This window comes from Scatophagus argus, chromosome 17 (assembly GCF_020382885.2).
Source record: "Scatophagus argus isolate fScaArg1 chromosome 17, fScaArg1.pri, whole genome shotgun sequence".
Classification (NCBI taxonomy): Eukaryota; Metazoa; Chordata; class Actinopteri; family Scatophagidae; genus Scatophagus; species Scatophagus argus.
In genome coordinates this window covers 2,705,402-2,726,527 of record NC_058509.1, presented here as the reverse complement: position 1 = coordinate 2,726,527, position 21,126 = coordinate 2,705,402, and the positions used below count along the sequence as shown (strand labels likewise).

Below are 21,126 nucleotides of genomic sequence, written 5' to 3'. Positions count from 1 at the left end.
TTAATGACAAAGTGCTTTGCGGTGTTTCAAAAGTGCGTTTTGCTCAGTAATAAATGAAAAACACTTTATGTACAGTATTAAAACCTTTACTCAGACATGATACAACAAACAGAAACAAGATTCAGAATTAATGACTGAAAAAATTATTCATATTTTTTTTTCTTCTTTCAATCCCCGAAGCACACAATAGTCAATCAGCTCCACATGTACGATGGAACAGGATACAAACAGGACAAAGAACAGACACAAGAGAAGGAGAGAAAAATTAAAATCAAGAGTGACAGATTCCATTCTGATTTTACAGTTCTTGTATTTGTTTAATACTTTGTAATAAACAAAAGATGAAGAGCACAGTCGAAGAAGATGGAGACAGGAAACCAGACAAAGAAACAACGTGTGAATTTCTTTATGGTGAAGAGTAAACAATTAAGGAAGATTCTAGATCTAGTGGAAAATAGATTTTCTGTTTTTCTTCTCGATCGACAGATGAACACCTGATCAGAGTTCTTCAAGTCCCTGCCCTTCTCTCTCCGACTGACCCTTCACGATTCCTCCAATCTCAGAACACCAACAACCATCTCCTCCTGACAGAGAGCAAATCATTCTGAATTGATTCCTCCTGTCAAGTTCGCTCAATGTAACCACATCCTGCTCAGAGGCGTCTCCTGCAAACCAGACCTGTGGATTCTGGTGGCCTTTGCGCTGTGCATCTACGATTAGAGCCACAGTTTCTCCCTCATGATCTGAAGTGGACTCTGATGGGTTTGTCTTATTGCTGGTAGTACTAAGCTACAGCCACGTGTGACTCCAACACAGTAAAAACACAACAGGTTGCAGGGGACCCAGTTGCAGAAAAAACCCAACAAAATGCAAGTGAAGAAGAGCAGGTCCAGGGCCAGGCTAGCCCTGTTAAATCATTCCTTATTTGCATTTCACTCATATTCATTTTCCCTGTGTTTTAAACCAAAGCAGATGTTTTCAGGCTGGGGGAACCCCATAAAAAGCACCAATGCACAGCCTGAGCACCCAGAGGGGACCACACACTGGTCTACTTCTCCTGGGACCAGTCCTCCCCTCCACACACGAGCTGTCATGCTGTTCCTATTAGGGCCCCTCTTTAGTATGCACTACACAGGCCAAGGTTAGCGCACACTCTTTAGTGTGCCACACAATAATCACAACATACATGAAAATTAAGCACAGGGGACTGAGTGGCCCTGCATTTAAAACGGCCACATCCGCATACAGCTTGGCAGTGATAAATAAACCAGTGAGGGTGGTGGTTTCAAGGCTGCATAGCACACACTGCCTCATTGATCATAATGGGATGGGCCTTGGCTCCAGGGGGCCTGTGTCAATAGGCTAAAACACCACCCTGACATCTTAGCTATATACGATGATCAATTCTTCAGTCACAGCCTGTGATCTATTTCAAACAAAAGCATATTTATTCTATGTCCTTACTTTCAAAAAAGCGAGTAATTTCAAAATGTAACAAAAGTGGCGACAACAATACTGCTACACAGTCAAAAGGTCACAGCATGCGTCTGCCTTGAGTGCACACGGTCGCAACGACAAACATCTGTGGGCAGTGCGGTGCGATCCAGCAGATCGCCGCTGCTCTGCCGTCAAGTAAAGTAAGCAAAGAGGGACACACAGCACCGAATCCCTTCCTTACAGCTCTCCAATGCTTATTCCACGAGAAGCTTCACATCCTTTTCAAACAGTCCAAAAATCGTAGGTTTATTTTACAAGTCCATTCCAACGCAAAGCCCAGTAATTTTCAGCCCACGCAGGCGAGTATGAATAAGCATCTGTTAAGTTTAAAGTAAAGCAGTGGAGACAGGGCAAAGTGAGGGAAGGGAGGAGGCTGGGGTGTGTTGATGAAGCATCAGCTCAACAAGCCAGTTTATCACCCCTCCGGCCGGGTTCCTCTTTTCCTCTCTGCATCCTCTCATTATTTTGTATATGTATATCAATTTAACAGCACATCACAGCCAAAGCTATAGGATCTGCCAGTCAAAAGGCGTAGCTGCAGACAGATTCCACACACATGTGCATAAAAGCATACACATGTGGCCACATGTACCCTATAACAAATACAAAAAAAACAACAACCGACATACCCAACCACCAGCTCTCGCTAAATCAGTCAGCAAAGCTTAAAGTGGCTTAGCATACAGAAGCTCCACTGACTGCATAGCTCTTTTCATTTGTTTACTGTATCTGCTTATCATCCTCTAAATGACCTAAGCTCATGTCAAAATGCAAAGAAATACAGAAATGACAGCAAAAATCTGATTCTTTGCTGTTATATAAAGGATGGGAATTCTAATTGATTTCAATGCCAATTAACATTACGGTAACTTATGTAACAGACTAAGCTAAAACTGACAAATGCCAGAAACACTGATACCACGGCAACTGATACCGTAATATTAATACATATGTTACATATTTTGATTTTTCCACAAATCATCAGCTAATACTGGCGTGTGTGACTGGTATTTTTTAATTATTATTAAACTTGTCTGGTTGTGTAATCATTCCCATCCCCAGCAATGAACACGATGCCGTGATAGCAGGCTTTAACATTCAAGGAAGGAGGAAGCTCCAAAAGCAAAATCCTGCAGATAAAGTTGCCGAGATGTCGGCCTAACACAGGATGGGATCATTCACAAAAGCCCTAAAGTCAGTCTACTCTTTGAGGGACAAAGGGAGAAAAGCACTTATTTTGAGTTGCACTCACAAACTTCATTCCAGTCCCAAACTGTTTCAGGAAAGCTGAGCTCTAATCCAGTTCAAAGATCTCAAAGCCCAGTGGCCACAAAATCCGTTTCACTCAAGTCTCCAAACTCTGGTAGTATTAGCTCATCTGAACCAACTCACTGTCACATACTGCAGCATATTGAATTCAAGAATGCTGGCAGATGTTGGTGCTGGTCACCACTTTGTCCACCTTCTCCAACAGAGATGCTGCGCACGAGGGGCTGACTTTTCTCTGCATGTACGAAACGAATGGATCTCTGGAGGCCACTTTGTCGAGTTGGCCATCTGTACGCATGGATGGAGAAAAACTGAAACAACACCTAACTCTTAGGATTAGACCAACTTACTGACATGTTAAACAAAACCACCTGTCTTACAGGCCATCGAACTGCCAGCCTCCAAGTCCACATCACATGGGGGAGGCCCAGGATCCACTCTGAAAAGTATTCGGACTATCTGCAGGGCAGGAAGCTCACTGACTCATTCTGGTCTAAGTAGCTGGTGGAGCCCAAAAGTTAACAGCTGCTTTCATTGTGTCCACCAGCCTAACTGCTTTCTAACATACAAAAGACACAGGCTGAGTCCAGCAGGGCACAGCCACAGCCCATAGCTGGGAGTCTGTGGTTACGCTGGGGGTCATAAAATACCAAAAAGAAACAACCCTAAGATGGAAATCTACATTTCAAGCAGACCTGTTCAAGAGTGGAAAATGGCTTTCTGATTTGTCTGTGTACTTGCATACTGTGTTTGCATTGATGAAAATGTGCACGTCTTAAACTAAAAGACCATGTTAGTTGTTTAGCACCTGGTAGAGGACAGCTGTACCTCTTCCCTGTAGAATGATACTGCAAAATGCACGTTTCTAATTTCTATTAAATTTGGCGACTCGCGTAGAGGCTAAATATACCTCTGAACGCCAACACTCGTTTAAATAATTTACCAACTAAAATGGTCAGAAATCTTAATGTGTACCCCAGTATTGCTCACCTTTGAGCATGTTGTAGACGGCTTAGTTTGCTGTATATCTCCTGATCACGCGTTAGCTGCATTTGACTTTTCACTGCAACTTTCAGATTCAGTTGCCCACAAATTTCAATCACAGTAAATGTCAAGTGCTTTTGTCAATGAAATCCAGCCAATCAATTGCCAAGAACAACAAGAATCATTGGCAGCAGTTGGTGCAAAAGCAGCAGTGAGGTGTGGTTTGGCCCTGGGCTCGGTAACAATTTCACGGTGATGGCTAATGTTGAATCCACAGAAAAATAATAGAGCTTTAAAATTTGTTTTTCGGAGCCACATATTTCACGTTCACTTGAGTGTGAACAGGCCTTTGTTTCTGCATGACTCTCATGGTGTTGATTTTTTTTTTAATTATTTACATCTACTGTACAAAAGAGGCAAGCATTGAGTCAATACACACTGAATAAAGTTTCCAAAGCAGCAGGTAGTAAGTGTAGGATTTCCATGATGCAACACTAACTTATTTCATTATTGCATTATAATTTTTAATTCAGACACGGGTGCATTGTTTCCCGGTCTATATTTTATCCACAGGGATCTAAAAGTATCGCAGATAACGATAAAGTTGATACTGACTGACTATCAATTAAATCTTGGATTACTGACTTTGTCAAACTATTTGAGCCATTTATTTATTTATTTTGCTGGTTTTTTTTCTTTTTTTGTTTTGCACCTTGTTTTACAGCAGGGACAGAGTGCAGCATCTTCAGTACAAAACACTGAATCATCTTGCACAAGGACACTCCAATAGCTGCTGGGTTGAGAGGTCTAACGTCAAACTCTTTTATTAACTCAATAGTCTCACTGCACAGTAGGACACACATCTCAGACAGAGGCTGACCAATTATATGCAGAGTTGTTCAAAGAATTTCAACTCAAAGAACAGCGATTTGTTCTTCTCCTCCAGACTTTTGAGACTTTTGGAATAAAAGTGTCCTAAAAATAACAGATGGACACTTTCAGCCTTTCAACTGGCGGTTAGAGCTAATGCCCAAACCTGCTTGTCATATGTACATGCCAATCATTCAGCAAGTTCTATAACAAATCATCATCAGACATGAAAATGATGCAATAATGAGAAAACCCTACACATAGTACCTTCAAGGTCATCTTAGGTCTCTGAGAACAGATGGTCATTTCTAGGAAACAGGAACATTTACACAGTTACAACTCACAAAAGTGCATAAATGACCACCAGCAAAGGGAGGGTTTGGGGTAACGGGAGCTAAAAGGCTAACAAATACAATTTTGTATTGCGTGAAGCCGTACTTCCTGTGAGCCTCAAGCTGTTTAAAATGCCAACCAACTGCCAAAATAGAGAAAAGGATAAAATCAAAACTAGGAAAAAAAAATTCAAGTCATTCTTCTTGTCTTACAAAGCCCGCTGTGCGCATCAGGGTGGGAGGGACAAAGTTTCAACAAAGTGCTCCCACCCCCCTTTTCCTGGATTTCAATGCCTTGGAAAAAGCTCTCATTTCATGAGTACAGTACTTCAAAATAGAAACTCAAACAAGTTTCAGCATGAATATTCAAAAAAAAAAAAAAAAAAAAAAAAAAAAAAAACAAAGCATAAAATATCAATGTTTACGAGACTTGATGAACTCACTGGGAGGGGGTGTCTGTTTGTCCATCATAGGACAATCCTGACCAATAAGAAGTGATTTTGTTTGATGGTGGACAGCTGATTGAAATGCTACGCACCTGAATTTAAGCTAAAATCATACATGAATAACTAACCGGCTAGTGATGGATATAATATACAGAGGTGCAGCTAGCAGTGTAACTAAGTAATCCAAGTAAAAACAGGGGAAGGATACCAGTTACGCAGAAGCAAAAACCCACTGTGAGATGAAGTTGTGAAATTGAAGGCTAACGTAAAATTAAGACGTTTACTGTACAGTATTTGTGATGAAAAGGGGATATATTCCTTGAGTTGTAAACCCCTATGGTGGAAAACTGAATATGGGAAAATATGGTGAAAATGTGTGTGTGTGTGTGTGTGTGCGTGTGTCCATTAGCATACGGTTAATTCAGAGCCATATTTTCTGTGTATTAGTTGCGCTGTATGTCAAGTCATGTATGCAAGTTAAAATCTGCATGTGCATGTGTCAAGATAATTAGGTCAGTGACAGGGACTGTGTGTGTGTGTGTGTGTGTGTGTGTGTGTGTGTGTAGCCGGTACATTAAAACCAGCAGGTGCTGCAGTTAAGTGAGGCCCAACAAGAGGAGCCAACGACCCAAGGCGGGGGTGACGTGTCGGTAATCCTGGCGTACATCAGATCCTGACTGGACCGAACCTGGCTCCTCTAGGTCAGCTGGTGAGGCGCTTCAAGCATCTCCATCAGGAAGGTGTCAATGGGCGTGTCACCAATCAGTTTAAAGAAGAACAGGTGCTCCAGGCACTTTAGACCAATGGAGCGCAGTGCTGGCAGCCGGAGGAGGAGCTTTGCAAACCTGGACGGTGGAGGTAAACACGAGAAGGACAGCAGAGTGAGAAATGAACACGGATCTATCAATCACCTCAAGTGAAAACAGAAATGTATAAGACGTATGAAGCAAGAAAAATATGTGAAAATACAAACTGTAGCCAGGGGACGTTTCGGGGAATGTATAAATTTAAGCTAAAAGAGGAGAACTTATTGCAGCAGGTTGTGGAGTCAAGTGGGATGAGATACAACAGAAAAAGCTCTCCTAAACGTCACAAGATCCAGCAGTATCGAGCTGGTGAGTTCCGTTATGTCACACTTTGTCCTGCATTTATTCCTCAAAATAAGACAACATAATGAAAGGGACATTTAAATCGGTGTGGATATGTCTTGCCAGATGAACGGCAGTATTGTTTTTTACTTCTTTTGTCAAGCTTTGTTCACGAAAATGGTTGCAGCCTACCTGCCCTGCTGATCGGGGTATTTCTGCTTGCAGTAGGACTCCAGAGACGCGTACACCCTCTCTCTCAGGAGCTCCACTTCACTCGGGTTGGACAAACCCTTGGCATCTTCAGGTGAAATCAGACAACACATTCATTATCTCTGCGTGTCAGTGAAACAAAATTTACGTTTCCTATTTCAAACTTCTTTCAGTCTTCCATAAACATATTCGTCCACTTTCATTCTGTGTTCCCAGTAACATCTGCTATACGATTTTCAACCTTCCACCTGCCTCTGTACCTGGGTTGAAGAGGATGATGGCTCGAAGACAGCCAAGCTCTGTCTTATCCATCTGCATGTCTCTCATCTTACTGACAAGCTCTGTCAAAACCCTGCAGGGAGGAGAAGGGACGAGAGATGAGGAGGGGAGAGCAGGGGAGGGGAGAGGAGGGGAGGGGAGAGAAGAGGAGGGGAGGGTGAGAAAAGGAGAGGAGAGGAGGGGAGGAGAGGAGAGGAGAGGAGAGGAGAGGAGGGGAGGGGAGAGATGAGCAGAGAAGAGGAGAGGAGCGGGGAGGAGAGGTGGAGGGTGAGAAAAGGAGAGGAGAGGAGAGAAGAAGAGAGGAGAGGAGAGGAGCAAGGGAATGAGGAGAGAGGAGAGGAGGGGAGAAAAGAAGGGAGATGAGGAAAGCAGGGGAGGAGAGGAGAGGAGGGGAGGAGAGGAGAAGAGGGGAGGGGAGAGATGAGAAGAGGAGGGGAGAGGAGGAAAGAGGAGAGGAGAGAAAGGTGAGAAAAGGAGAGGAGAGGAGAGGAGAGGAGAGGAGAGAATAGGGGAGATGAGGAGAGCAGGGGAGGAGAGGAGAGAGGAGAGAAGAGGAGGGGAGAATGCAGGGGGAAATCACAAGACAGAAGAAAAAGGCCAGATTATGAGAAAAAAGAAGCAAAGAATAGGAAGAGAGAAAAAGTTAAGAAGAGTGGAAAAGTGATAAAAACAAGAGAAAGAAGGGATAAGAGAGTAAGAACAACAGAGAGTGACCAGACTCAGTAATTACATTGTTATTATGGTTTCTTGTCAGTGTCATGGATTTAGGTTCAAACTACTGAATGAATGGCTGAACTGCTGGTTCTGCAGGGCAGAGGGGACAAAAAAAGAAAAACTGGTTAAAACCTGCCAAAGTGGCAAACTGCTGCCACCAAATGGTGATAAGTGCTGGCTGTGGCTGATTGTAGGTTTTGTTTTTCCTACTTAATAATTCAGTTGTTAAATCTGCTAAACGTTGAGTCTGCCGTGGCTGGAGACGTTACAGTTTCCTGGTTATAGTTTCAGATTTCCCACTCGTTGTCTTGCCCTCAACTGGCAGCTCGAGGGAGGTTGGAACATACGGCAGCTGGGGTGGCTAAACACACACTCACGTTTGAGACGCATGTTCTCACAGAGAAAAAGTATTGACTCTTGGTCATATCTAATGCCTTTTAGGTTGGGCCACAGGTTTGGTGAAAATCCTCAATTTTAAAACTGAAGCCTTTTTACTTGAGATGTGTTGGGTTAAGGACCAAAACGAGGGTGCGATGATGATTTTGGGTGCTATTCTTTATACTGAATGTCGTATCCTTATTCATAAAAATGCTTCACAAATCTTAACCTACAGAAATATGATAAGTGACCTGTCATTCAAGAACGATGCATGCAACCCCGTGGAGACAACAAAAAAGCACAGTAATGCACAATGTCAGCTTAGATTTAATTATGTAACAGATTCAATAAATTAAGTTGAGAAACTTATTGTTGGTGGAGGACCCAGAGTGTTTGTCATTAACGTTATTAAACAGGCTCCTCCCACAACAGAAGGAGCATCACTGAGGAGGGCCAACAACACTTTGAAAAGGCTCAACAGTAAATCAGGCCATCCAAAAACAAACAGTGTAAAAGAGTGTTGTGAACTGCAGTAAAACAGTATTCCTTCAGGCATCCTCATCTGCTGTACTGCTTCTGGTCATCATTAAAACCACTTCCCCGTGTAGTTCACCGAGTGATCGGGTCAAACGAGGGTCACTGACCGCCTGGCTACTGCAAAGCTGCACAAATCATCAACCTTTTAGCTTTGGTTCTTTTTGCTGCCTAAAGAGGAGGGGTTTAAGAAAAGTGTTTGTGTAGTGGCGTAATTACCTGTCAAATATGGCCCCAACCTCAGCATTGTGCGCCCTGTGTATTCAATCACAATGTGTTATTACAATATCATTACACAGTTACACTTTTATAGCAGAATTCTGACTGTTTTCCGAGTCCCGTACGGCTGTACAGACAGTCAGTGCTTACATATGATTTACAAAATATTTTCTGATACGTTTAAAGCTGTTGTTTAATAGTGTGAATGGGATTTGTTGACATTTTTTTGTATCTGTTTTATTTTGCACCCAGACATTAGTCTAATACATTCACATGTGTTAAAATAAGGGGGGTTTCTAAATTCTATGAGCCAAAGGAATAACAGCAGAAAGCCATTATTATACATAAAACTGATACAAGTGAAAAACTGTGAGCCCTCAACCTTTAACAGGTGCTCCTCACTAAACTTTAACGCGTCATGAAAAGTACATTAAAGTCCAACTGAAATTAAACTGCACGTTTTGACTGCTAAAGCAAACACATCTGCTCTGTAAAATATTTGCTTTGCGTTCTGGTTAGAGAAAAAAGCATCAGAAATCAACAGAGAAAAATTATATATCATGTACTGTATATTCTTTTGGTGTCACGGTGGCGTCCCCAGATTCTGCATCAATCTGAGGTACCTTTAAGGTATCGGGCTACCTGGATGGAGCCTTGATTTCAATACAGCCAGTCAAACAGTGTTTAATGCAGAAATGTCAGTGCTCTTTCACAGGCAAAGCAGACAGCCACACAAAGCCAGACTGCAGCCTGCACACAACACAAGAGCCACTTTGAACCTCAGCTTTTCCTCCTTCTCATCTAACTTATGAGCACACTTAATCTAACATGAGCACACATCTTGTTTAAGGAGCGACCAAACAAACATTAACCCGGAGAAAAGTGGGTTGCTGACGTCAGTTTGCAAGCCGGAGAGCTAATTAGCCACTCAGCTGCAGCACATTAAAGGGCATGGAAACGTTTCTGCAAAGGGCACTTGTGTCCAGTTAGATTCTGCTGTGGGTCTCCCTGCCCTGTTCAATACCACTAACAGCACACTGTCTGCCCATAACATGTCGGGCTGAAGTCTGAGATCTCATTTAGTTTGTCTGTCATTTCCCACAATGCAGCATCAACGCTCTGACCACCAGCCGCTGTCAAGCAATCAAAAAAAATATTTCCACAAGTATATTTATTGTATTTATTAAAAATAAGGTATTGACAATAGATTTAAGCACAACACAAAACATATGACTGAATGACTGAATGTGATTTCAGTTGGACTTTAAGCAGGTTTCACTGGCCTGAGCCTGGTTTGGGGAAAAAAAGGCTTGAAGTGCAAAATACATCATTTAAGAAAACAAATTAACACGACCAAAAACAAACTAACAAAACAGAAAATACATTTCATAATCAGAATCAGAATTCCTTTATTTATCCCCGAGGGGAAACTCTTTAAAATACAGCAAATCCCGTCATTCTCGTACTGACTGGATCAGACGTATGGAGACAAAAAGGCAAGCTATGCTGTTTCCTTTTCTGTGCGCACCTGTTACAGGTTGTCACACTTCGTTCACTCGAGGTTTTGAGCATTTCAAAAGACATAACAGTAGGCAGCATCCCCTTCCAGTTAGCTGACTTCTCCGATATTTTGTGCTCTCATTTTGTCCGTTTGTGTTGCGAAACGTCATGTTTTCCTGTTGTGCAGTTATGTTTTCGGCCACAGTTGTTGTGTTTTTCTTGCTTTATTCTGTGAAAGTTTGTTGTGTTTTGCACTTCAGGTCCAATCTAGTAAGAAGTCCAGCTTAAGTGATGCGTGACCAAGAACTCAAACTGTGATATTTTGTTATTTACATCCTTCAAACAGATGCTGGTGCAAAGCTGAAACAAAAGCCTGCTGCTAGAAGGGAGCAGTGCTAAGAGAAAATTAAGAAGATGAAAATGATGGAGCCATTTCCCATGAGCTCAGTTAGCTTGCTTTAGAACTGACTGGATTCCTAGGCGAGATCCATTTCTATCCTTTATACCTAAAAATTGTTCAATTAACAGTGACCTGACACGTTCTGATACGGTTGGGTTGCATAGAAGTCGCTGAAATATTCGATTAGAAGATTGGCAATGATTGTGTTATGTCTGCTAGTCCTGTGCATTTGGACTGAATGATCAATAACGTTTATGTAAAGATTGTAATTATTTTACGACTGCGAGACAACAAAGGTCTTTATGTCGAGATGAGATAACAAAATAGCTATTCTGTGGTCAGAAGAAAATATAACACCAAAATTTATACCTATGGCCTCTATAAAGTTAAAAAGAATATAAAGAATTTTAAATTTTAATTAACAATGTGCACACAGAAAAAAGGCTCACATATATAAACACATTTGTGATTGTTATTATCAATGCAGCCTTGAATATGTTGAAAATCTGATTGTAAGAACGTGCTTATCAAAACTATCAAATTTGGGTATTGTGTATTTTGAACACGTACTGAAAAAGTACTGAAGTATTCTGACAGCCTTAAACCTACGACTTTAACGTATTTTGAAGTATCCTATCATATATTCACATGTTAGTATTGTACATTAGCCAGCCATTATCACGTCATGAAATGCTGAAGTAAGTGCCACTGAGTGTGTGTGCGCATGCATGTCTATGGGTAAGCATTAGTCGCCAGCCTCCCCGGCATGCTCTGTCACCCTACTGGCAGGACTAAAGGAGCAAAGTCTCTCAGCCAATCACAGCCAGCGCAGAACACAGCAGCTGCAGTCAACCAAAGATGAAGACACCGCTTCTTAAATTCTTACCCACAGCTAAACCAGAATGAAATGTCTGCTTAGAATACAAAAAACAGTGAGTGTGAAACCATCAGGGCCACTTAAATTCAAGAGGATAAATGAAAGCAAGTCTTCTTTCTTTCTTAATCTTGCTTTCAGGACTGATATGGATTTACCAAGTGAATTCAAGAGGGGACTCTAGATTTTACCTGGTTAATCAGAGAAGGTCTATTTTAGGCTAAGAGTAGGAGGTCCTAAGACTGTGGCAGTCTTAGCAGATCTATTCTAAGAGGGGATCCTACACAGTTTGGATTTCACACTGGAACAGAAAGGCCTGTGAAACAGGACTCAACTCACATAATGCTAAAGCCCTTCAGTGCGAAAACAATATTTTTCATGGCCTGTCCAGTTGGGTCAGCCACACAAACTTCTGAATACTGCAGTTAATGCGGTGTGTCTGTGAGTGATGCTGTCTGTGCATACGTGCGACTGTGTATTACCTGTCAAAGATGGCTCCAACACCCGCACTGTGAGCGCTGTTCCTGTGGACATGCAGGCCGGTTGCCAGTAAAATCCCGTCCTTCACCGAGATGGAGCGATGGGAGAACGACGCGATCAGGAGCTCATTCCAGCCTGTTGGTGTTAGTTAGTGTCTCAGCATTTCTAGTGAATCGAAAAGTTTAAATGTTATACTAAAACTGATACTGTGTTCTTTCTCTTACCTGCACGTAGCAGGATGACCTGGTCGTCCAGGGGAAGCTCAGAGAAGTGAGGGATCCTCTTGGCCCACTCCACCAGGGTGAAGAGCTGCTTATCTGCTGCCTGACAGATGTTGGTGACAGGGTCGTTGGGCTGAAGAAAGCAGATTTGCAGGATTATTTCATCAAATGCCTTGACTAAGAGACAACATGTTATATTTCATTTACTCATACCAACAGCTAAATCTGCAGCCGTTGAACAAATATAAACAGTTGTTAATAATTTTGAATGTTACACAAAGCACCATAAAGGAACCCAGCTTGTGGCTAATTTCCACTGTGCGGCCTACTCACAGAGCTGCCGCCTGAACTTCCATCTGCGTGAAGCTCCGTCTTCTGCTCCACAGCCATCTCTGCCTCCAAAATCTTCTCCACTGGCATCTCCTCGTTCACCGCGCTGGTCGATTCGACATCGCTCTCTCGTTCCTTGTTCCTCTGCCGCTCCTCTTGGACAGCTGCAGGACGGGGTGTTGGGGTGGACAGGAGGGAGCACAGAAAAACAAAACATGAAGGACAAGACAGGGGAGGAAGGGGAGAGAGGAGAAGGTGTCGGGTGAGAAGGATGGATGAAACAGGGCCAATAAGAAAGGACAAAGCAGCAGAGAAGGTGGAAGAGCAAAAGAATAGACCAGCATGGAGAAGCACAGGGTTTTGGCAGGCAGGCAAAGGTAGAGAACATGACATAATTACAGACAACAAGAACACAGCAAAAGAAAAGAATGAAAGGTAGTGCAAAGAAATGGCAGACGGGTATGCCACCAGGCGACAGAATGGATAAAGTGAGAGGAGCAGAATCAGTGATTGGCAGGAAATGTGTGGACAGTGAAAAAGAGAAATGACAGAAAAAGATTTTTGTGGAAAGAGATTGGTGCACAATAAAGAAGCAAAAAGAACAGGGAAAGATACAAGAGCACAGAAAGAGCAAATAAACATGAAAGATGTGCGTAAGAGTGAGGCAGAAAAAAAACACACAGATATGTACAATTCATAAATTCAAAGTCTCTCATACTGTCTTTCATCCTTCCTTCAGGCTCTCTAGCAAAGCAGAAACAGACTGTATAAATCATACACAACATAAAGTATGACTGATCCTATTAACTAATAGTTTTTAAGTAACATTCAGGAGGAAATTACAGTGAATTGTAACAGTGGTATGCTGAAAGGACACATTTTGTCTGGATTTCATTTTTCATTGTCAGGAAATCCTTTGCTGCAGTAACAAGGTTTCCATTAATCCCTTGCCCAGACAACTATGTCTTGCTCTCATAAAGTTCAAGAAATGAGGTTATTGCACAAAGGCAACAGCAGGCAGGTTTATTTGACTGCATGTGAATCCAATGAACACAACTGTACAATCACACTGCATTTTCCCTTTTGTTGAGGCTTTCGAGAAGCTGTCATGTAACAATATATGGATGTGTACTAAGGCTAACGGCACATATGTGAAAACCGACAAGGGAATAAACCCGATTCTGATGACGCGTTGTTTTATCATCTTCAGGTGAACTGTGTGAGCTTTTTTATACACAACACTCCAATTTCAGGGGTCTAAAAGTAACTGGACAAATTGAACAGACAGCATTAAGGCCATTATATTTAATATTTTCTTGTAAATCCTTTGCAGTCAAAGACTGTCGCCCAAAGACACAAGTAATCACAGACTGAAGTTCTGTGACTGGCTTGGTCCGTCACTAACATCCCACCGTATGGCCCCCACGGCTGCTTTGGTTGCATATTTAGATCTACTGACTTGCTCTATTGTCGTAAAATTGGGAGGATCTGCAGAAAAAAGGCTAAAAGTTCAACACTGTTCACCAAAAATGAATGTGAACACCCTTAAACTGTCATGATGATAATCTACTTGATAATACAGCTGATCTGCATTATTCACTCTCTGCATTTGATGCAGAAGAATGAAAAGGTGTCCCAGTGGCTGGTGACAAAAAGCAGCCACTTTGGAAGCCAAGATTGGTTTGGAAGACCTCAGTGGGAAACTGAAGGAACATCTACACTTCTTCTAAGACAAGCATGAGAACATTGTTAAAGGCATATTTCACAGGATATGTCAGCTGCTTTTCAAGAACACACCAGTAAGCGTTTCCCAACAAAGATGGTTCATTTTAATTTGTTCATCTCATTCTTATCTTCAAACAGCTACTGACCCAATATGTCGCTTTACGTTTCTCCAGAAACGTCCTAAACATAGCAAGATAATAGGAAAGGGTGTAGGGTGCCTGCAGATCCAGAGACTGCCACACACTTTTAGTCTGTCGCAGTGATGACTGCGATAAATTATTCTCATATTAGTCTCTACACTGTTTTTGGTTTTTTTTGCATTTTTTTTTTTTTTTAGAAAAAGTACAAGGAAATGAGTATTCCTGAACAGATGTGGACCTGCTCTGCAGTAAATTATGGAAAAACATTTTAAAGTAGCTCCTTCTCACAGATATGCAAAGTGATAACTCTCTGCTCCTCTCCCATTCACACAGACACAGACACACACCCCTCCCTCCCTCTTCTCCTTACATCTGTCGTTCATCTTGGCCACTACAGAAGGAGGGAGGGGGGGGAGAGAGAGAACGAGAGGAAACAAAAGAGGAAGAGAGGGGGAAAGGGGGTTAGTGTTTACAAGGCTTACCCACCCCATCTCCCCCTCTACCACACTGTACTCGTTCTTTCTATCCCCCATTGTACAAATATCACTGAAGCTCTCTTAGCGGAAAAGCACAGGAAAAATGAACACTGATACCATCATGTAGTGACGCATTTACTACTAACTGTAAAACAGGTATGAGATCTTATTCAAATGAGGCTCAGGATTTATTGTTTAGGGCACACTGTAGCAGAAAGCAGCTTGGATCTTCCTTTGATGAGGAGCTCATGAATGCAGTGATCAGCATCGTAACAACGGTGACCACACGCCTCGGCAACTTTAACATAAACTGAGCCATGATTAAACTATGATAAAAGCATGTAAGGTAAGAAAGCACAGACTGCGGTACAGTCGGCTCTTACCTACACTGTTCAACTCTAAGACAGCAGCAGAAAATCTCAGACTGGATCTGACATGTTTTTCAGTGTTAACACACTTGGATTGTATCCGAATACAGATCTGCAGCAGTTTGTAAACATGTCAAATTAAGTATAAAAATGAGCTGCATGAGCTAATCAGCTGTATGAATAACGGACTGTGAAATATGATAATGGATGATGAAATTATGGACTGGTTAACTCAGGCAATTCCGTGATAGTGACAGGAGTTTTGAATTTTCATTTGGGCTGAACCAGAAAAAAAACAACTTCTTTTGAGGTTTTCAAAAGAAGCCTTCGAAATGTCAGTCATCATTTTTTAAATGGAAAGAAAAACAAAATTCCACAAACAAAATCTCATTTTGAATATCATCTTAAATTAAGAGCTGAGATGAGTAGCGGTGGCTCCTTTAAAGAACAGGGCAGTCTGTGATGTGTGTGGTTAAGCGACAGAGAATGAGTGGCAAAGCACTGCCAGTGATTCATTCCTGGCAATTAATGGTACAGACAACACAAACTTCACGGGCGATAAACGGCCATAACTGTGGGTATTAGTGAGGTTTGCAGGCCCTCGTGGGGGTGAGAGTCTGTTTTTCTCATGCAGGCATGATAGCGGAGGTGAACAGAGTGGACGTGGAGGAAAAAGTAAGCAGCGAGTTGTCAGTTTAGCAGCAACTGCACAGTGCAGATTACATCTTGTCAGTAAGTAACATCTGCTGCTTCTCAACACCAAAGTCATGTTTCTGTGTGTTGTTTTCCAGTTGCTGGAAAGGTGAAGGATGTACACTCGACGAAGTGCAGGAGGCTGTTGTTAGACCTTCCTGTTACCATCACAGTGTGACCCCTCATGTATGCAGCAAGCAGGAGAGCAAAAAGATGTGATGGATGTGAAAAGGTTGAAAAGACTGGGAGAATAAATACCAACAAATATAAACTGAAGCAGGTTATTTTTTTAATATGCGAGGAAATGGATTTTTTTAAATAAACTGTGACTTTAAGATTCCATGATGCTCTTGAGTTATTGGAAATGTTATCTATGATAATGCTAAACAAAAAAGAAAAAGAAAAAAGTTGAGCAGCAGTCAACTGGTGATTTGCGATTTAAATGTAAATGTTAAAAACAAGGCCTCAAATATGTGGTACAGCCGTCAATTTAATGTTACACTACAAGTAGTAAGTTGATACTTCCAGACTATGAGTTCACAAGGACTTCCTCATAGACAGGATTGCACAGCCTACAAAAAGCGCTGAACGCTCTTGTACTTTTTCACAGTTCATTGGTTTATAACACTGAATCCCTGCAGATGCTCTGAAGATTTTCAGTACTGATCAAAAGCATAAAAAAACCTTAAATGTATGCAAAGGTATGCAGTATTTAGTTGTGCCTTCCAGTTTTGGCCAAAAGAAGGCTGCAACGTCTCACACACATCTGGAGCGACCTTTGGAAAGAGAGAGTCTTAATGATGTGTCGAGCTTTAAAATGTTAAGTTTGAACGAGGCAGCTGTGGAGCTGGGAAACAGCCAGCGTGTTTGTGGGAGCTCGTCAGCCAGAGGAGAAGTTGAACTTCAGTTAATATGAGAAATGAGCTCTTTACTAGTTACAGCCCAACACACCAAATATGCCACTTTTAAAGGAGACGAATATCTTCCTGCTCCCGCAACACAGAACTAAGCTGATCAATGGGTTTCATCACCGATGAGTCTTACTTCTGCTGGGTGCTCTTGAAAAACAGATCTGGAGCGGACATCTTGTGATTTGTGTTTCTCCAAGGCTTAGTCAATAAATATTCTATCCTTAACAAACATACCACAGCAAGTTTCAATTCTACTTGGTAATGGGTTATTTCAGGTGATACCATAAAGGTGTTGAGCACCGACACCCAGCCCTTGGTATCGGTCTGATACTGTGCTTGTGCAGTTGTGCCCGTAATCCGTAACATTAAACTCCTGCACGTTGAGCTGAGCAGCAGTTTGGGAATGTTTTAAAATAAGCAATGATGACTGTAAACTAAACTTCTGTTAAACTATCAAGACTCCAGCAAGGCGTACAGACCTGGTCAAACAGCATGTACTGCATGATGCAGTCTCTCATCGTGCAGATGAGGGCTCTGGGAATATCTGGGTCTGAAAATGAGCTCCATGACAATCTCGGCACGCAGCAGTGGTGTTTAACTTTAACCTAACGAATTTATTATGTTCAGTGATGGTGAAAATACTTATATTGGCACTTGGTGCAGTAGAGGAGGCTGAGTACCAGCCAAGTGCAGGGTGTGCTGAAGCGCCCCTGCTCGCTCACCTTCTCTTTTCATGCCCATGGCCAGGCACTTCTGGTAGCGGCAGTACTGGCAGCGGTTCCTCTGTCTCTTATCCACCATACAGTCTTTGTTGTCCCGACAGGTGTAGGTCAGGTCTTTGCGCACTGTCCGCTTGAAGAAGCCTTTACAGCCCTCACAGCTGTAGACACCATAGTGTTTACCTGCAGGCCGTGGGAAGAAAAAAGGAAACCAGCCAAAGAATAAGACAAAAGGGGCACGATTTGTTTCAAGTCTGACATTTTAAAGGCTCTCAGAGCCTCTGAATCATTTACACTGAAAATTAAAATTGTATTGAAGGTGTCTTGTCACCAGAGGATCTGTCTCCACAGATGGAACAAAGGCGTTTCTGGGAGAGCATCGGCCCTGGGCTGTGGGACGACAGCTGCTTCAAGCCCAACGGAGGTTTCACATCATCGGAGCTGCTCACTGCATGGAGCCCTGACATAGACACTGTTGAGTTGATCTGAAAGAAGAAGAAGATGAACACAAATGAAGGCAAGGAATTTTTTGTTTTTTAGGTGAATTTCTTGATTCTCTTTCAACTTCTGTAAGAGTGCTGAGAGCATGATTAGCACCATCACCAAGCCCATACAGCTGTACAGGTTCTTTGCCCTAAAAATATTTAAAATTGAGAAAAGAAAACACAGCAAAGAAAGGAAATATGAATCTAAGACACCCCAGGAACAATAATATACGTTCAAATAATATCCCTTAAGTACAACAGTCTTGTCAACTTGCCTGCGGACTGCTAATTGGGCCGTATCCCACTGACGGTGTGCCAGGCAGGCACGGTGAGCCTAGTGAGGAACTGATGACGGAAAAGGGAGAACCAATGCTACTGATGGGGCTGTTGACCCCGGTGGTGGTGATGGGAGGCAGGGAGGTCATGGAAGCTGCGGCTGAGGGAACCAACGGAGGTGAGCGTTGTCCCGATGGAGGGGAGGACACAGACGAACTGTCTGGGCTGCGGGAATCTGATGAGAGACAGCACAAAGGAGTATATGCAAACAGATAAAGGTACCATTAATAAATAATAATGCAGTACAAAACAGGCAAAGCTTATTAACAGAGGCAATACAAGCTGCTGTTTTTACCAAGTGGGACCATTTTAAAATGGTGATGACTTTATGAACTCTCCATCATCCTTCCACATTGAGATGTCACTGTGTATTAAATAAATACAGAACTGTGGTGTTGCACATTATCAAGGAGGTGGGGTTTCTAAATGTACTACAGTATGTGTTGTGTACTGCCATACACCTGTCACTCTGAAAAGAGACAGTGACCAGACACGGCAGAGAATACATTTCAGGACATCAAAACTATACTGAAATTCACTTTGCTTTAGAGAATTTGTGGTGTGGTAATCTGAGCGTCTGATCATTTCAAATGCTTGTATGTTATACATGAGCTGTAACGTGTTTTACAGAGCTCCAGTACGCTGTCATGTCATGAAGCATTTGTCTCATCATAACCCAAGTCTTTCACAGGCCTGAATTTACAACAGCCATGACAAAAGTCTCAGCCTCATTTTTAAAGTTGTAACTAACATACATGTTAGTTTCCAGATGCAGTGTTTGTCAGACTCTCACGTCGTCGCACTGCTGTTAACAAAGTGCGTGGAGTTATTTTCTCACCTCTGCTGTCTCCCATGATGGTGGCTGGTGCTGAGGGGGCTGGCTGGCAGCTACTCACCGACGTGCTTCCGTCTCAAACAGCCCGCTATCAAACTCTAGACCGCGGACTGAGGCCCGGGCCGGAGCTGTTTTGGGAAACCAAAAACGGGTCTGAAATTCCAACACAAGAAAAGAGGTCCGCATAAGAACATAGTGTGGCACATATAATGCCCATTTGATCGTGCAAATGTAAAACAACGAGCATCACTCAGGCTATGACAAGGTTTAAAGCTGTATGTATGCGTGTTAATAGAAATGTGTATGTATTTGATGTATTTTGGGAATTTTATGTAACACTACAGCAGGACGCAGGAGGCTGCCAGCTGCTTAGCTGATGCCAGGACGGTCTCGTCTTGCTACAGTTCAGGGCCAAGACTCGAGCGTGGTTAATCAATAAGAAATATTATACTGATACCAAATACTGGCGATGTTATCTTGGTTCCACGCAGCTGGGAAAGCGTCCCATTCCACTATATAGATAAAGCCCAGACAGATGGCAACAAACCACTGTTCTTGCTAGCATCTGTTAGCCATCGCGTAGCTCGTAAATTAGCTAGCGAACACTAAAATGTCTGTGCCTGTCGTAAAGCGGAGCAGCTTCTGTAACCCACCATTCTTAAATATAAATAAAATCGCCATTTCATGTCCCAACAAGACGTTTAAAGCAAACAGTCATTTCACGCTACATTTTGTTCAAATCCCACTATGTCTGGCGTTAAGTTGGCAAAACAAGCTAAGCGCTAAGCTAACTACGTTTAGCCACCTCACTTAGCTAGCAAGCTAGTTAGCCGGAATGCATCGCAGGAGAGCTTTAGAACAAAACCAAAATTGTTCGGCAGCAGTTGTTCATTCCCCTAATCATAACTCAGCGCTATGCTGCAAATGTATATTAAGTGCAAATAAATGCGGATTACTGACGGTTTAGCGGCACAGCTTCTTCGCATGAAAGATGTGGCGACTAGGCCCCGTGTGTGTCTGTTTCTCCCCCCACTTTGCCTCGTAGTCAACCCTCCCTCCCCCTGCAAGGATGAAAACATGATCATGGTGGAGGATTTGGCTTAGTGCTCCCTTGCAATTGAACATTGGCTCAGAGTCGCTGCAAAACACTGCAGCCCGACTTCTTCAGGCAGGAGGAGGATTGTGTGGTCATGTTGCGCCTCACATGTCACGGAGTGAGAGAGACACATCCAGTGCAGGAGGTCAAGAGGTCAAGACAAGTTCAGCTCAGTGTGGCAGTTGCTGAAGAGGTTATTGGCGGCCACCGGCTCTTTGTGAACCTGCTGCGCTGCCAAACCAGCCAGTCGTGCAAATATTTTTGGATGTTTGGAGGAACGCAGACATGTTTAGTCCAGACTCCTTTGTGACTGACAAGGTTTTATTTTATTTGTTATTTTATTATACTTTTTTAATCCAAAGCTGGGGAATTCTTTCTCTGCATTTGAGCCATCACTGATTGAAACACACACACATGCAACATGCAGTGAAACACACAGGAGCAGTGGGCTGCCATGTCAGGTGTGGGGCAAACTGGGGGTTAAGTGCCTTGCTCAAGGGCACATCAGCCAGTCAGTCTGTCTGTTGTTAGGAATATAGAAATTTACATTGGCCTTGCAACTTAAAGCAAGGACAAAAACAGTGTTTTGTCTTATGTCCAGGAGAAGTCACTGTGATCATTATTACTGATGTATATATACATTACATATATTGTGGCAATATACATATATATGTTTACATCGGTATATAAATTCAGTCTGATTATTTCCAGTCCAAC

General features: G+C 42.5%; 1 protein-coding gene across 6 annotated transcripts; it reads right to left on the bottom strand.

The window, feature by feature from the left end:
* Positions 1-70: 70 nt before the first annotated feature.
* Positions 71-20,530, bottom strand: rxrba (retinoid x receptor, beta a). 6 transcript variants are annotated; one of them, XM_046417359.1, is made up of 13 exons: positions 20,274-20,530; positions 19,317-19,466; positions 18,418-18,653; positions 17,989-18,142; positions 17,661-17,840; positions 14,861-14,881; positions 12,629-12,789; positions 12,299-12,428; positions 12,077-12,209; positions 8,821-8,856; positions 6,957-7,048; positions 6,679-6,784; positions 71-6,243 (listed from the first exon to the last, which is right to left on the bottom strand). In XM_046417359.1, exons 2-13 carry the CDS (start codon positions 19,330-19,332, stop codon positions 6,096-6,098), a joined length of 1,413 nt encoding a protein of 470 aa, XP_046273315.1. In that variant the 5' UTR covers positions 19,333-19,466; positions 20,274-20,530; the 3' UTR covers positions 71-6,095. The 6 variants fall into 6 exon arrangements, with proteins under 6 accessions (XP_046273315.1, XP_046273317.1, XP_046273316.1 ...); XM_046417361.1 differs by having other exon boundaries at positions 19,317-19,441; XM_046417360.1 differs by lacking the exon at positions 20,274-20,530 and adding an exon at positions 19,771-20,233.
* Between the last annotated feature and the right edge of the window lie 596 nt (positions 20,531-21,126).